This window comes from Carcharhinus amblyrhynchos, chromosome 24 (genome assembly GCF_965287045.1).
Source record: "Carcharhinus amblyrhynchos chromosome 24, sCarAmb.v2.hapA, whole genome shotgun sequence".
Taxonomy (NCBI): domain Eukaryota; kingdom Metazoa; phylum Chordata; class Chondrichthyes; order Carcharhiniformes; family Carcharhinidae; genus Carcharhinus; species Carcharhinus amblyrhynchos.
In genome coordinates this window covers 6,868,842-6,885,375 of record NC_137347.1, presented here as the reverse complement: position 1 = coordinate 6,885,375, position 16,534 = coordinate 6,868,842, and the positions used below count along the sequence as shown (strand labels likewise).

Genomic DNA, 16,534 nt, shown 5'->3' with positions numbered 1-16,534 from the left:
GGGGTGGAATCAGCTCCATATCTGTATCCCCTACTGTAAATACACACTGATTTATCATAGAATCGCTACAGTACAAAAGGAGGCCATTCAGCCCATCGAGCCTACACCGACAACACCCCACCCTATTCTCATAATCCCGCATATTTACCCCGCTAATCCCCCCAAAACTAGGGTCAATTTAGCATGGCCAATCCACCTAAACTTTCGGGTTGTGAGAAGAAACCTGGAGGAAACCCACGCAGAGACAGGGTGAACGTGCAGACTCTGCACCAACAGTGACCCAAGACGGGAATTGAACCCAGGTCCCTGGCGCTGTGAGGCAGCAGTGCTAACTGCTATGCCACCGTACCACTGGCGATAAACTTTTGCTGTTAACATACTCAAGACTACAAAGTCTACTCCATACTGTCTGAAACAGGATTCTTCATGTGACTTGACCCATTCACCGAGAGTTAAGTCCCCACGGGTTTCCACCAGTGACTGCAAGCTTTGTGTGTCTCTGTTAATTCACCTGGAACAGCCGCTGGAAGCAGGCAGCTCAACACGGACAGGTTAGGATCAGAGAGAGTTTCTGCACTACCTCCAGATGGTTCAAACCCAAGAAGGTGAAGGAAGGTCACTGTAGTGGTGCGAGGCAGTGGAGCGGCCAGTTCACGCACAGCAAGATCCCACAAACAGAAAATGATCTATTTGAGTTGAGTGATGAATATGGGTCACAACACCGGGAAAATCCCCCTCCTCCTGTCCAAACAGTGCCATGGAATATTTTATAGCCACTTGAAATGGGCCTCAGTTTTAGGGTTGGGGCCCGGATTGAACGTTCTATCCAAAGGACTGAGGGGTGGGACTTTCCACCCACCACATTCCACCCCCACCCCTTCATCCACCACCGCAACCCTCCCCCCTCCCCGCCTGCCAATCACCCTCCGCAGTGTGTTTTCCAATGGTAGAGACAGCTTGCCAATGGCAGCTGGTGGGCCTTCCGGTCTGGATGGCGTCTACGGCTCATCCATCCCCTTGCTGGGAAATCCACACCCGAGGGTCATCTTCAGCAGGACTGGAAAACCCCGCAGGCAGGAAGGCCTGAAAACTCCAGCCAATGATTCTGGGGGCTGAAAGTGTTAAATGGTGAAGATAGGTTGCGTATACACAAATGTTTCATTCTCTTGAATATAGCAGATTAAGGGATTATCTATTTTAAGACGATAAAAGGATTTTTGACAAGTCCCTCCACTGAGGCAACCAGAACGTGACGCACAACCTCAAAATTAGTGCTCTGCCTCTCAGGCATGGTGACAGGAAACACTTCTTCACAGGAAGCACATGGAAATCTGGAACGCTCTTCCCCAATAACCTGGTTATTGGTTATTTGGAATACTCAAGAACGCAGATTGGTGGATGTTTGCTGGCAAGTTGGTCATTCAGGCTTAAGCAGATGGATAGATACAGGCTATGGTCTAACTGAAGCTCGAGGGGCTGAATGGCCTCTTCCACTTGCGAGATGTGCTGGTTCGGTGCATTGACCTGAACAGGTGCTGGAATGAGCTGACTTGGGGAATTTCACAGTAACTTCATTGCAGTGTTAACGTAAGCCTTTCTTGTGACACTAATTTTTTAATTCGGGAACTGAGTGAGGATTAACAACCCAGCAGTTTCATGGTCAGTTTTTCAGTGTTGTGGGAGAGTGAGGTTCTCGCACCAGTTCCTTATATTCACATTGCAAATTGAGCAGTTTACTCCTGCCTGCTAAGGTAAGGAAGCTGAATCTTGCTGCATAAATACAGCAGACAACAAATAGACAGCAAATTCCTGAAATCCAGGGAAATGGATTTTTAATTATTGTGCCTCTGTCAAGTATCTGGCAACGTGCTGTATTAATGGAAAGTGTTATACAAAAGAGAGAGCAATATAAAAGCACCTTAAAATGATCGGACAGGTTGGAATACTTTAAATGTCTTAACAATTCTTAACGATGGCCCAAAGTGAATCTCAGGCTAAGGGAATCCAGATAGAAAGCTGCGGATAGATTCCAGTCTCTGCTTGCTAACTTCAGTCATCTCCTACTCCAAATAAAAATGTCAACACGGCAACAAGCTTTACTGCCAAGGTCACCACACCCAGCCTCGAATGCCAGGCACAAAATCCTCTGGTGTGCTGGGATCTGGTAAAAGGTATTGAGAATGCAGATTATACTTTAATCCAAGATTGAGCCTGTCTGATCAGGTTAACGCTCCTCTGTATTGTTTGAAGAGCCCAACCTTCCTCCCTCTGAGAGTTACCGAAACTGGCAGCGGTATTTGGTCATGTAACAATAATCACTTCAGTGTCTGTGCTTTGCTTTAAGATATTCAAAGAACAAACAAAGAACAACACAGCACGGGAAACAGGCCCTTCGGCCCAACGAGCCCATGCCACCATTTTAACATTGTGAGTGCCCTCCTCTACCCATGACCTTTGTCTATGCCTATTGGGGAAGGTTGAGGGAAGACTAATTTAGGGACAATTTGTTACACCAATCAGCCTATTCCTGTGGTGTTAATGCGCACTCTCTTTCTCACCTTTTGTTTATACACATTCTAGGCTTCTGGGCATCACGGACAAGACTGGCATTTATTGCCCATCCCTAGCTGCCCTCAGAAGGGTGATCATAGACCATAAACCATGACAATAGTTAGAAAGTGGCTGTCTGGGTTTTCAGCTAAGGGTCAATCACATTGTTGTACGTCTGGAAGTCAGATCAGGTAACAATGATAGGTTTCCTTCCGAAAGGATGTTAGTGATGGGGTTGAAGGCACATTATTCCCCTGGTTCGGAAAGAGTAGGGAAAATATCTGATACATTAATTGATTGGATGTGATTGGTGGGATGGTGTCGCGCAGAGATCTGTGTTGAGGCCTCAACCGTTCGCTGTATTTATTAACCACCTAGATGACTGAATTAGAAAACGACTCATCCAATTTTACTGACAGTGAGTGACAGTGTAAGCAGAAGCATACAATTACCAAGCGGTGTTAATGGATTAACAGAGGCCTTATAGTGCAGTGGGGAGCATCCCTGCCTCTGAGCCAGAATCTCCGGGTTCAAGTCCCGCCCCACGACCTGGTGGGCCAAGGAATGTAGGTTCATAACACGGACAAACAGGTTGAATGTGTCAACCTGTGAATCCTTCCAAAGATGCTAACAGCTGGCGGTAAGAGGAGACACGCCTGGTCAGCTATGATGTGGAGTGACACCCCTCAACCTGTATCCCCGGTGACTGACCTGCCTATTCCAGGAGTAATTAGCTACAGAAACAAATAAACGTTTGTCCAAGTGCATCACTGGATTTGGGAAGAGAATTAGAATTAGTAAACTAAGGGAATGGACAAAACATGGAAATAGATTTCAATCTAGGCAAATGTGAGACCATCCGCTTTGTGTCTAAAAGCTAGAACAGAGAGTGAAAGTTATCCTCCTTTTGACTGTCCCTCCAAAAAGCATGTCCTTATCGAATCCCCACAGTGTTGAAGAAGGCCATTTGGCCCCTCGAGTCATCAACAGGGCATCCCACTCCTGCAACTCCATGTATTTACCTTACTAATCCCCCTAATCTATACATCTAAGGGGTAATTTAACATGACTAATCCACCTAACCCGCATATCTTTGGACTGTGGGAGGAAACCGCAGCACTCGGAGGAAACCCACGCAGACACGGGGAGAACATGCAAACGTCACACAGACAGTCACCAGAGGCTGGGATCGAACCCCGCCTCCGTGAAGCAGCAGTGCTAACGACTGTACCACTGTGCTACCCATTGGTGATTGTTTGATGAAGTGCAACAAAGTGCTGTGATTTTTCACTCCAGGGTAGGGTAAGGAGACAAGCCCCAAGTTGAGGGATCGAACCCTGCAGGTGTCAGTCTGGACTACAACGTGTCAACTAAACTAACCTGCCTCCCCACCGCATCCCCTCCCCCACCCCTGCTCTCCCCCACAAACAAAAAAAAAGCCCTAATAATAACCAGCAATCAGAATGTACAATAACTAGTACTACAGTGAACGACAGGGCTGGAGAAAGATTGAAATCATGTGGATAGGTCCCACAAACTAAATGGAATTGTCCTGAATATAGAATAGTGTGGGTATGAACTCAAACTGACAGGAGGTGATCGATGCTGTAGCCCAAGATTCTCTCCGGGGGCCTCTGCGTTTCACTGTGTTTGTAAGTGGTTAGGTAGGGGAATAGCGAGCCACATGTTGTGTTTGTTCTAAGCGTGGAAAATAGCAGAGTGGGAACAGAAAGCTGGAAAAGAACATTGATAGATAGGGTGAGTAGGAAAAAAAGTATGAGTTCAGTTTGGAAAAGTGTGAAGTCATCAAGTTTAGACATAAGGAAGTATTTTCTATGGTAAAAAAAAGTTTGGAAATGTGGATGCAGAGAGAGACGGGGGGAAGGGAATCACAAAAAACTACCGGGCAGGTAGTGAAGGTGATTTTAAAAAGTTTGATCGGCTTTTATTGTAAAAAATTTGAAATACAGATGTTACAGCTGTGTAGGTCACATCTGGAAGACTTTACTGGGTCTGGGCACTATACATCAGGAAAGGTATTGGCCTCAGAGAGGCTGCAACACATTCATTGGAAAAATACAGGAGGAATTCATTATGAAAGAGAGCTAGTATGAACAAGGCTTATATTCCTTTGATTATGGAAGATTAATGAGTGATATAACAGAGATCCTCTAATCATTATAGAATTTGATAGAATCGAGAGATATCCCACTGTGAGGAGGAGTTAAAGGGGTATTGGGGTATCATTCAGGCCTTTCAGTGTCAGGAATTATTTCTTCACCCAAGTGTTGTAAAAATCTGGAACTCTCTCCCAAAAATCCATTAAGGTTATTTGATAATTTCAGAGCTGAGATAATTTTATTAGGCAGAAAGATTAACCGTTCTTAAGCTGTTCCGGTGTTGGTGATGTATCTTTAATCTGGTCTGTCTCTCTGAAGCACTTTAAGCCAGAGGGAGTGGCGGTTAAAATGGTTCTGAGCTACCCACTCTTGGCATGGCAAGATCCCACCATCTGCAATTTCAGCTGGCACAACTGAGCAGGCAGCAGAGACACCTCCGCCTCTACCCTAAACGCAGGTGATGACATCTTCATGATGTGTGCCATGTGGTCATCAGGACCCAGCGACGTTGAGGGCTGAGACAGAGGGACTGTTACCTCGCCGGAATGGAGGGGTATTGCCCTCCCCCTCCTCTCCACTCCCCCACCCCCTCCCTCTGCTGGAAGATGGTGAAACTCAGCTCCATGTTTCTAAGGTGATGAGGGGGGGTGGGATGGGCGAGTGACGAAGGCTCATCCGTATTTACCTTTGGCATGCGGAAGTCACGGTTAGCACAGTGGTTAGCACCGTTGTTTCACAGCTCCAGGGTCCTGGGTTCGATTCCCGGCTCGGGTCACTGTCTGTGTGGAGTTTGCACATTCTCCTCGTGTCTGCGTGGGTTTTCTCCAGGTACTCCGGTTTCCTCCCACAGTCCAAAGATGTGCGGGTTAGGTTGATTGGCCGTGCTAAGAAATTGCCCCTTAGTGTCCAGGGATGCATAGGACAGAGGGATTAGTGGGTATGATATGGGGGTAGGGCCTGGGTGGGATTGTGTTCGGTGCAGACTCGATGGGCCGAAGGGCCTCTTTCTGCACTGTAGGGTTCTATGATTCTATGATTCAATTGAGCCTGCAAAGATGATTGGGTTGCGTGTTTCTAACCTGTCACCCTTGCAGCGTTGTGACTGAGACACGGGGCGGCCTTTAGGAAATGTGACAGTGTTATTGGCTCAGAATAACAGGCCTTAGTGCAATTCTCCATTCCACCAATGGGGAGAGGGCAGGAAGGGAGAGTGGAGGTCAAGGGTCAGCCATGATCTTATTAAATGGCGGAAGATTCTCGAAGAGCCGTGGTACCTTCACCTTTACTTCAGATCATCTTAGATTCTTATAGATATCACCCTTTTCTAGTACTTGCCACTAATCACCAAATAAAAGACAGTAAGGAGTCTCACAACACCAGGTTAAAGTCCAACAAGCCGTTTGGAATCACGAGCTTTCGGAGCACTGCTCCTTCATCAGGTGATCAATTTCCTGATGTTGTCGGACTTCTTACTGGGCCCATGTCAGTCCAAGGCCAGCATTCCCACACCAAACAAAAGACTGAACTTACTTCTGCGGATGGAACGAGGCTGCATGTGGCTTCCAATTTTAAGGGTGTGAGTTGGTACTTCCTGTAAAACACAAATGTTGGTTTAGACTGAGCTTTCTTCACCACAGATACTGAGTAGTTTAGCTGCGTGTCTGTGAATGCAACCTCTTCGACAGAAATCATAGAATCCTACAGTGCAGAAAGAGGCCATTTGGCCCATCAAGCCTGCACCGACCACAATCCTACCCAGGCCCTACCCCCATACCCCTACATATTTTATTTATCCACTAATCCCTCTAACCTACACATCCCTGGACACTAAGGGTCAATTTCATAGCATGGCCAATCAACCTAACCCGCACATCTCTGGACTGTGGGAGGAAACCGGAGTACCCAGAGGAAACCCACACAGACACGAGGAGAATGTGCTAACTCCACACAGACAGTGACCCGAGCCAGGAATCGAACCCAGGACCCTGGAGCTGTGAAGCAGCAGTGCTAACCACTGTGCTACCGTGCCATCAGTAATCAGTCTGAAATTGAACTGAGGGAACGCTCATTTATATCATAATTTTTATTCACTCCTGAGACATGAGCGTCATTGGCAATGCCAGCATTTATTGCCCATCTCTAACTGCCCCTTGAAAAGGTGGTTGTGAGCTGCATGCTCAAACACCTGCAGCCCATGTGGTGTAGGTACATCCAGCGTGCTGTTAGGTTTTATAAGTTTAAAGTTTCAAAGTTAAGGAGGGAATTCTAGGATTTTGACCCAGTGACAGTGAAGGAACGGCCATATATTTTCAGGTCAGGATACTGTGTGATATAAAGGGTGATGAAGTAGGTGATAATATTCCCATGCAGCTGCTGCCCCTGTCCTTCTCGGTTGTAGAGGTAACAGATTATGGGCGGCACGGTGGCACAGTGATTAGCACTGCTGCCTCACAGCGCCAAGGGCCTGGGTTCGATTCCCGGTTTGGGTCACTGACTATGGAGTCTGCATGTTCTTCCCGTGTCTGCATGTGTTTCCCCTGGGTGCTCCGGTTTCCCCTCACTGTCTGAAAGATTACCAAGAGGCAACATGGTTTTGTGAAGGGGAGGTCGTGTCTCATGAACTTGATTGAGTTTTTTGATGAAGTGACGAAGATGGTTGATGAGGGTAGGGCAGTGGATGTTGTCTACATGGACTTCAGTAAGGCCTTTGACAAGGTCCCTCATGGCAGACTGGTGCAGATGGTAAAGTCACTTGGAGTCAGAGATGTGCTGGCAAGCTGGATACAAAACTGGCTCTTTCATAGAGGGTAGCAGCGTGAGGATGTATTTCTGAATGGAGGGCTGTGACAAGTGGCGTTCCTCAGGGATCAGTGCTGGGACCTTTGCTGTTTGTAATATAGATAAATGATTTGGAGGAAAATATAACTGGTTTGATTAGTAAGTTGGAGGATGACATAAAGGTTGGTGGATTTGCGGATAGCGATGAGGACCATCAAAAGATACAGCAGGATATAGATCGGTTGGAAACTTGGGCGGAGAGATGGCAGATGGAGTTTAATCTGGACAAATGTGAGATAATGCATTTTGAAAGGTCTAATATAGATAGGAAATATACAGTAAATGGCAGGAACCTTAAGAGTATTGATAGGCAGAGGGATCTGGGTGTACAGGTACACAGGTCACTGAAAGTGGCAACACAGGTGGACAAGATTAATTCAGACTGCGTGTAGCCCACATAAAACCAATAAAATTGGATGCCATCCAATCTACCTGAAAGTACTACTTCCCATATTTTGTCAAGACAAGAAGCTTCAGACTACAGTTCCAGACTGGGTTCCAGACTAGTTTTATGACCTGCATCTGGTTTTAATTATAAATTGACCAAACTCCTAGCATGCTTAACTCTTCAGCCAGAATATTGTCATTATTAAATCATTGTCGTAGTTATTCTTTCTCCGACTATAAGCTGCAATAGAACTACATCAGGATATCATTCTGAAATACAAAAGCAATACTTTAAAAAAAAGATGCACAATTTCAACAAATCATGGAAAATTTTCCATTTGTAATTATGCAAATTAACTGAATTAAATGGTAATTTAATCAGTACAATTTCAAGTGTGATTTAAGGGCAGTTTCTCAATTGCAATCAAAATGGAAACTTTACTAATTAATATTTACCCCAAACCATCCAAGACAAAGGCAGCTTAAACACTTACTCTCTCTACTACTGGTACACAATAAGAGGTCTCACAAAACCAGGTTAAAGTCCAACAGGTTTATATGGAATCATGCGCTTTTGGAGCACTGCCCCTTCATCGGATGAATGGGGGGGATAGGTCACAGGATACACAAAGGCAACAGTCTGTACCATCTACAAGATGCACTCATCAAACCTCCTTCAACAGCACCTACCTAATTTTTTTATTCATTTTTAATTTTTTTTATTCGTGTCACTAGTAGGCTTACATTAACAAGACAATGAAGTTACTGTGAAAATGCCCTAGTTGCCAGACTCTGGAGCCTGTTTGGGTACACTGAGAGAGAATTTAGCATGGCCAATGCACCTAACCAACACATAAAGAATAAAAAGAACAAAGAAAATGACAGCACAGGAACAGGCCCTTCGGCCCTCCAAGCCTGCACCGACCCTTCCAGCGACCGTATCCCTCTATTCCCATCTTATTCACGTATTTGCCAAGACACTCCTTAAAAGTCACTATCATATCTGTTTCTACCACCTCTCCTGGCAGCGAGTTCCAGACACCCATCACCCTCCATGTAAAAAACTTGCCTCGTACATCTCCTTTAAACCTTGCCCCTCGCACCTTAAACCTATGCCCCCTAATAATTGACTCTTCCACCCTGGGAAAAAGCTTCTGATTATTCACTCTGTCCATGCCCCTTAGAATTTTTTAGACTTCTATCAGGTTACCCCTCAACCTCCATCGTTCCAGTGAGAACAAACCAAGTTTTCCCAACCTCTCCTCATACCAGGCAATATCCTGGTAACTCTGTTCAGTACCCTCACTAAAGCCTCCACATCCTTATGGTGGTGTGGCGGCCAGAATTGAACACTATATTCCAAGTGTGGCCTAACGAAGTTTGTATAAAGCTGCAAAATGACTTGCCAATTTTTAAACTCAATGCCTGGCTGATGAAGGCAAGCATGGTCGGTGCAGGCTTGGAGGGCCGAAGGACTTGTTCCTGTGCTGTCATTTTCTTTGTTCTTTTTATTCTTTATGTGTTGGTTAGGTGCGTTGGCCATGCTAAATTCTCTCTCAGTGTACCCAAACAGGCTCCAGAGTCTGGCAACTAGGGCATTTTCACAGTAACTTCATTGTCTTGTTAATGTAAGCCTACTAGTGACACGAATAAAAAAAATTTAAAATGAATTAAAAAAATAGGTAGGTGCTGTTGAAGGAGGTTTGATGAGTGCATCTTGTAGATGGTACAGACTGTTGCCATTGTGTATCCTGTGACCTATCCCCCCATTCATCCGATGAAGGGGCAGTGCTCCAAAAGCGCGTGATTCCATATAAACCTGTTGGACTTTAACCTGGTTTTGTGAGACCTCTTATTGTGTACCAGTAGTAAAGAGAGTGAGTGTTTAAGCTGCCTTTGTCCTGGATGGTTTGGGGTAAATATTAAGTGGTAAAGTTTCCATTTTGATTGCAATTGAGAAACTGCCCTCAAATCACACTTGAAATTGTACTGATTAAATTACCATTTAATTCAGTTAATTTGCATAATCACAAATGGAACATTTTCCATGATTTGTTGAAATTGTGCATCTTTTTTTTAAAGTATTGCTTTTGTATTTCAGAATGATATCCTGATGTAGTTCTATTGCACTTATAGTCGGAGAAAGAATAACTACGACAATGATTTAATAATGACAATATTCTGGCTGAAGAGTTAAGCATGCTGGGAGTTTGGTCAATTTATAATTAAAACCAGATGCAGGTCATAAAACTAGTCTGGAACCCAGTCTGGAACTGTAGTCTGAAGCTTCTTGTCTTGACAAAATATGGGGAAGTAGTACTTTCGGGTAGATTGGATGGCATCCAATTTTATTGGTTTTATGTGGGCTACACGCAGTCTGAATTAATGGCATAGTTTACAATTTAATTGGCTTTTCGAGTCATGTGATTGGTGTCTGGTTACGCAATTGGCTGGATGACAGAGAATCTTCTGGAAGCAGATGAAAGAATTTGTAGCTAAAAGACATGTGCGGCCTTTGTCCCCAGCGATAACTCGATAGAGATCCGCCATGGTGAGAAGTGTGCCCTGAAGGAACTTCTACAGCGCTGATCATGACGATAGATTCTACATCAGGAACAGTCCTGGCCAGTTCTTTTCTAAAGTTCAGTTAAGAATTAAAGTTCAGTAAAAGAGTTCAAAGAATCGCAAACGTTTAAGTTGAGTTGGTACCTAAAGTGTGAAACAAAGAGAGATTGTTGAATGAATTAAGAATCAGCTCCTGTTCTTGTTTGTCTCATTAAACTGGAATGTTTGGAGAGTGTTTAAATGAATAGCCGAGTAATAAACTGAAATGGGATTATCAGCGAGAATCAGTATTTTAATACAAGTGCCCAGTCCTCAATCTGTTAAACTGGCTGGAGTTATACTGGCAGGTGGTTGTGGTTGATGGAGGTCAGTCATCTCAGCCCCAGGAGTTCCTCAGTGGAGTGTCCTCGGCACAGCCGTCTTCAGCTGCTTCATCAATGACCTTCTTTTAATCAGAAGGTCAGAAGTGGGGATGTTCGCTGATGACTGAACCATGTTCAGCACCATTTACAACTCTTCAGATACTGAATCATGTCCAAATGCAGCAAGACCCTGGACAATATCCAGACTTGGGCTAACAAGTAGCAAATAACATTCACGCCACAGGAATGCCAGACAATGGCTATCTCCAACAAGAGAGAATCTAGCCATCTCCCCTTGTCATTCAATGGTATTACCATCCCCCACTGTCAACATTCTGGGGGTTATCATTGATAGGAGTAGGAATGCTGCAGTGAGTAACTCAATGCCAGACTCCTCAAAGCCTGTCCACAATCTACACGGCGTAAATCAGGAGCATTAGTATCTGTGACATATGTCCGTTTGAAACACCAGTGAGATCCAGGCTGAATATGGAAAGTTTAAAGAGGACACGCTCCGCTCTAAGTCACTCACCATCCTGACTGGGAAATGTATCACCGTTCCTTCACTCTCACTGGGCCAAAATCCTGGGACTCCCTCCCTATCAGCAATGTACCTACACCTCAGGGACTGCAGCAGTTCAAGAAGGCAGTGCACCTCCTCAGGGGCAATAAATGTTGGTCTGACCTATCGGGCCCACATCCTATTAATGGAAAAAAACTGCAAGAAGTGACAGTTAATAATGTTTAATGGCTTCTAATCTCCGGCCTCGCTCCTGCAGTGATTGTATATTGTTACTAAATCTTCAGTAATCTGATTCCTTGTCCCTCCCTGCGTTGATTTCACTGAACTCCAGTGTTATCAAGCACCAATCTGACCTGTTTTATCTTACAAAGAGCCCCAGGTCTTTGGTGACCATTGATTGTGACGCTGAGCTTTACCTGACCAGCTAAGGCCCAGATCTGAATCAATGGGGGTATAGATGGCAAAGACAATAGGCTGTGATGTGACAGGGAACTAATATGGATTCTGTTTCCCATTCTGGGATGCTGTCCAGTGATTCTTGTGAAAGGTATATCTGTGTGTATCTGTGTGTGGAATTGAAGAAAAGATATTGCAGTCACAATCAAACAGCTTGTCCACCCCAGCTCCCTATGGCCACACACATGATACATGAGCATTTGAAGGGGGGGTTTGCTGAGGGAAAGCCCCTCAAACACAGCCAGCGCCTCAATCATGGAGGTAAACACAATCAAAAAGAGAATTCTGGTGACACGTACAGTAAGGTTTCATTGTCGATATTTTTATACTTCGAATATTTCTTCCCGAGAATGAGTTTGTTTTACCAGGAACTCTCTCCCGATTTCTTTCTCCTCATTTTGGTTCATCAGTAACCAATTAGGTTTTTGCATTAGACATTATAGCTATTTCATTGGCCAGTGCAAAGCTTGGTCTCCCAGTCAGAGTGTAGGAAAGTTTAATTTGGATAATTATTGAGAATCAGTTTTGTGGTTTGATTATGGCCTTTAATCGAAGAATCAAAGTGTGTCAGTCTAATGTGATCTTTCGCTGGATTCCGGGACACGGTTTCACCACGTGACTTGGTCCTAACATCACCCTTGGAGTTGACGTGCGGTCAAGGTTGAGCAATTACTGGCATGGAGCAGAGACTGATGCTGGGATTCTACCCCTGCCTGCCACTGAATCGGTCCACTGGCCTCAGGAGGGCTTTTCCAGCTTTGGGGGCGAGCATGGTTAGAACGTCCCACTCTGAGAATCAACCTGAGCCCAAGGCTGAACCAGGAAGCAAGAACCATCCTACCCTGTTTCATTTGCAAGTTATTAATATTTCCTGAGTTATAAATCTCAAATAAACACAATTAGAATTTAAGTTCAAATAGTAGCTAATACATGCGGGAGAGGCGGGTTTTGGTTCCTGTGTTGCTTTGGTTCTCCAGGTCAGTCCCCGACCACAGCCTATCTAAACTCCACATTCCTGCTATGATTAGATTTCACCTACCTCGACAAATATTCTCGGGAAGCGGCCCCTTTTCCCATTTAGCTCTCCTTCCCACCAGCCCTCATCTTCCGTGCATTTTGAATTCTTTATCACATCCCCGATCTGGAGAGGCAGCTCATCGTCCTCCTGGGTCCAGAAGCAGCTCACAGCAATGAGTTCAACTAAAGCCAACAGAAGAGGAACAAGGGAAGGGAATAAGTACAGGAACTGGGCAACTGGTGACAGATTAGTGTCCTATTCCATCGAACCATCGAATCCCCACAGTACTGAAAGAGGCCATTCAGCCCACCAAGTCTGCACTAACTGTCTGAAAGACCCCCTTACCCAGGCCCACAGTCCCTGCCCAATCTCCATAACCCCATGGTTAATCCACCTAGCCAGCTCGTCTTTGGATTGTGGAAGGAAACTGGAGCGTCCGGAGGAAACCCATGCAGACATGGGGAGAATATGCAGACTCCACACAGACAGTCACCCAAGGCCAAAATCAAACCTGGGCCCCTGAGAGGCAGCAGTGTTAACTACTGTACCACCAGGGCATGTTCCAGGAGTATTAGCTACAGAGGCAGGTGAAAGTCTGTCCTATGCACTGTCAGGGTGCGGAAAGGTTAAGAGAGAGATTCCTTCGAAGTAGTTTTGGAATAATGAAACGTTAAGTCCCAGCATCCAGCGGGTCACCAGTAACCATACCTTGCCGATTTGAGAAAATACCCATTATCAGCCTGCCTCCTACATCCTAACAAATTTTTGGTCCAAATCAGTTGATTCTAATTCCATGCATCCTCATTTTTGTTAACAATCTCAAAAGTGGAACCCTAATGAAACCTTTCTTGAAGTATCTATAACTAACATTGAAAGGCACTTCCTTACCAAGGGGCATTAGTTAACTCCTAAAATAGGTTCATCACTCAGTCATTACAATTCCATGTAGACTCTCTGATCAATTTATAGCCATCCAAATACCCCAGTTCCTAATAACCGAATCCAGTAACTCAGAGGAGGAGCCCACCACTTTGTTTTAAATATTGATGATATTTATCCGTATATCGAATAACCATCTAACAACCACCCTTACGTACCTCAGAATCATGTTCCCTGCTTTCCCTCCCAGTCTGGACGGGTGGCACGGGTGGCACAGTATTAGCTCTGCTGCCACACAGCGCCAGAGAGGGTCCGATTCCCAGTTTGAGCGAGTGTGTGGAGTTTGTGCGTTTTCCCCATGTCTGCATGGGTTTCCTCCGGGTGCTGTGATTTCCTCCCACAGTCTGAAAGATGTGTTGTGGTTAGGTGCGTTGGGCGTGTTACATTCTCTCTCAGTGTATCCAAACGGGCACCGGAATGTGGCGACTAGGGGATTTTCTCAGTAACTTCATTGCAGTGTTAATGTAAGCCTACTTGTGACAATAACAAATAAATAAACTTTTGATCTATTTAGCTCAAATGGTCAATCCATCTGGATTGACTCCAATCTTGGCGTTAGTCTAAATAGCAGAATCAAACCTCCACAATGTGTGCGAAAGCCTCAGTTCTCCAAGTCTGGTGAATCAGCTCATTTAGATGATTAATTGTGGAACTCAGCCACATCAATGGATATATCAAGGACCATTCCACCACAAAAAAAAACTTAAATAAATAGTATAACCTCCACTCCTTTAGTGCCAGACACTAAGAGGCACTGGGAACTATTGGTGTCCATTGGATTTGTCTATGATTATGCTTGGGGTGAAGTTAATGCAGTGGCTTTTGCTGTTGCTCCTGCAGTGTTGCTGACCGGGGAACTTGTCTGCTCTTGCCTCCTGCTTTCATCGGCAGACTGTACAGGCTGGTAACCAACCTGCCTGAACACCCTTTCTGTGGCTGTCAGATTCAGAGGTGGGATTTGAACCCACGCTCCTGGCCCAGTGAGACTGCACAACCTCCCTTGGAATTCAACTAATAAATGTTAGCAGGGGATTCCTTTGCTGTAACCCACACCACACCAGGATAGGCTAACCGGGCAAGTCTGAGGCTATCCTAGGGCAAACTGAATGTCCCTGCTGTGGGGACTGTTTTGACTTCCCCTGGGTGAGTTTGACACCATCCCAGGACAGTCTGACTTGCCCCTTTCCCCCCCACCCCCCAGGCAGTCTGAATGTTCCAAGGCAGCCTGCATCCCGATCTATCAGTGAGCAAATTGCTTATTCTCTTTGGGCATCTTCCCTGCACGCTCTCTGATCCCCTGTTCCTCTCTCTAATTGCCATTTAGGGTGGCAGTTTAAATTGAACATCTCTTACCCATCCTCGCTGCTTTCTGGTTACACTTTCACTGCACCAGCTGAGGAAAAACTCCAAAAAGACGCTGAAACCAGACCAGCTTTTAAGCCTGCAGAATAAAAACCATCAGGTAACTTTGACGCAGGAAGTGCCTGCGGGAGGACAGGCAGTTACAAAACGGGTGGGACAGGTTCTTAAAGAGTAGAAGCATTTCCTGATAGAACTCAAATCCCCGAGAGAGGCAGAAAATAGCACTGACTTGAAAGAAAAAAAGCTTTGCATTTATGTAGCACCTTTTACGAACCACTGGATGTCCCAAATGCTTTACAGTCAATCAAGCAGCATTGCATTTGGGGGGATGACACAGGAAGGAGTCTGACAACACCAGGTTTAAGTCCAACCGATTTATTTGATAGTAAACTCACAAGCTTTTGGGGTTTGTCCCTTGGTCAGGTGAATGGAGAGTTCTGGCCTCAGACAGAGCGTATAACAGCACACACAGTTTACAGATTACTGATTAGAATGCGAGTCTTTACAACTAACCTAAGATACGCATTCTAATTTGGGAGGCAAGGGATGAGATTGCAGAGCCTTTAGCTTTGATCTTTGGGTCCTCACTGTCCATGGGGATTGTGCCAGAGGACTGGAGAGTGGCAAAAGTTCTTCCTCTCTTCAAGAAAGGAAAAAGGAATGACCCTGGGAATTATAGACTTGTTAGTCTTACTTCGATGGTTGGTAAGTTAATGGAAAAGGTCCTGAGGGAAAGGATTTATGATATTTGGAAAGATGCAGTTTAACCCGGGATAGTCAGCATGGTTTCGTGAAGGGTAAATCTTGCCTCACAAATTTGATTGAATTCTTTGAGGAGGTAACTAAGTGTGTAGATGGAGGTAGAGCAGTTGATGTCGTATAAATGGATTTTAGTAAGGCATTTGATAAGGTTCCCCATGGTCGGCTCATGAAGAAGGTGAGGTGTGGGATAGAAGGAAATTTGGCCGATTGGATGAGTAACTGGCTGTCTCATAGAAGACAGAGGGTGGTGGTGGAAGGAAAATTTTCAGACTGGAGGCCAGTTACCAGCGGTGTACCACAGAGATCAGTACTGGGTCCTCTGCTATTTGTGATTTTTATCAATGAGTTGGAAGAGGGAGCTGAAGGGTGGGTCAGTAAATTTGCTGATGACACCAAGATTGGTGGAGTAGTGGATGAGGTGGAGGGCTCTTGTAGGCTGCAAAGAGACATTGATAGGATGCAGAGCTGGGCAGAAAAGTGGCAGATGGGATTTAAGTGTGAGGTGATTCATTTTGGTAGGACAAACTTGAATGTGAATTACAGAGGGATGTGGAGGAACAGAGAGATCTTGGCGTTCATATCCACAGATCTCAGAAGGTTGCCACTCAATTGGAAAGAACCGTGAAGGAGGCTTATAGTGTGTTAGCGTTTA

General features: G+C 45.1%; 1 protein-coding gene across 1 annotated transcript in view; it reads right to left on the bottom strand.

The window, feature by feature from the left end:
- The window catches only part of sh3d21 (SH3 domain containing 21), a 99,818-nt gene extending 84,589 nt beyond the window's left edge, over positions 1-15,229 (bottom strand). The window contains exons 1-3 of the mRNA XM_080211607.1: positions 15,112-15,229; positions 12,841-13,001; positions 6,201-6,261 (exon numbers count right to left, since the gene is read on the bottom strand). Coding sequence (XP_080067733.1) covers positions 6,201-6,261; positions 12,841-13,001; positions 15,112-15,115 — 226 coding nt within the window. The 5' untranslated portion in view covers positions 15,116-15,229. The remainder of the gene's footprint in view (positions 1-6,200; positions 6,262-12,840; positions 13,002-15,111) is intronic.
- Between the last annotated feature and the right edge of the window lie 1,305 nt (positions 15,230-16,534).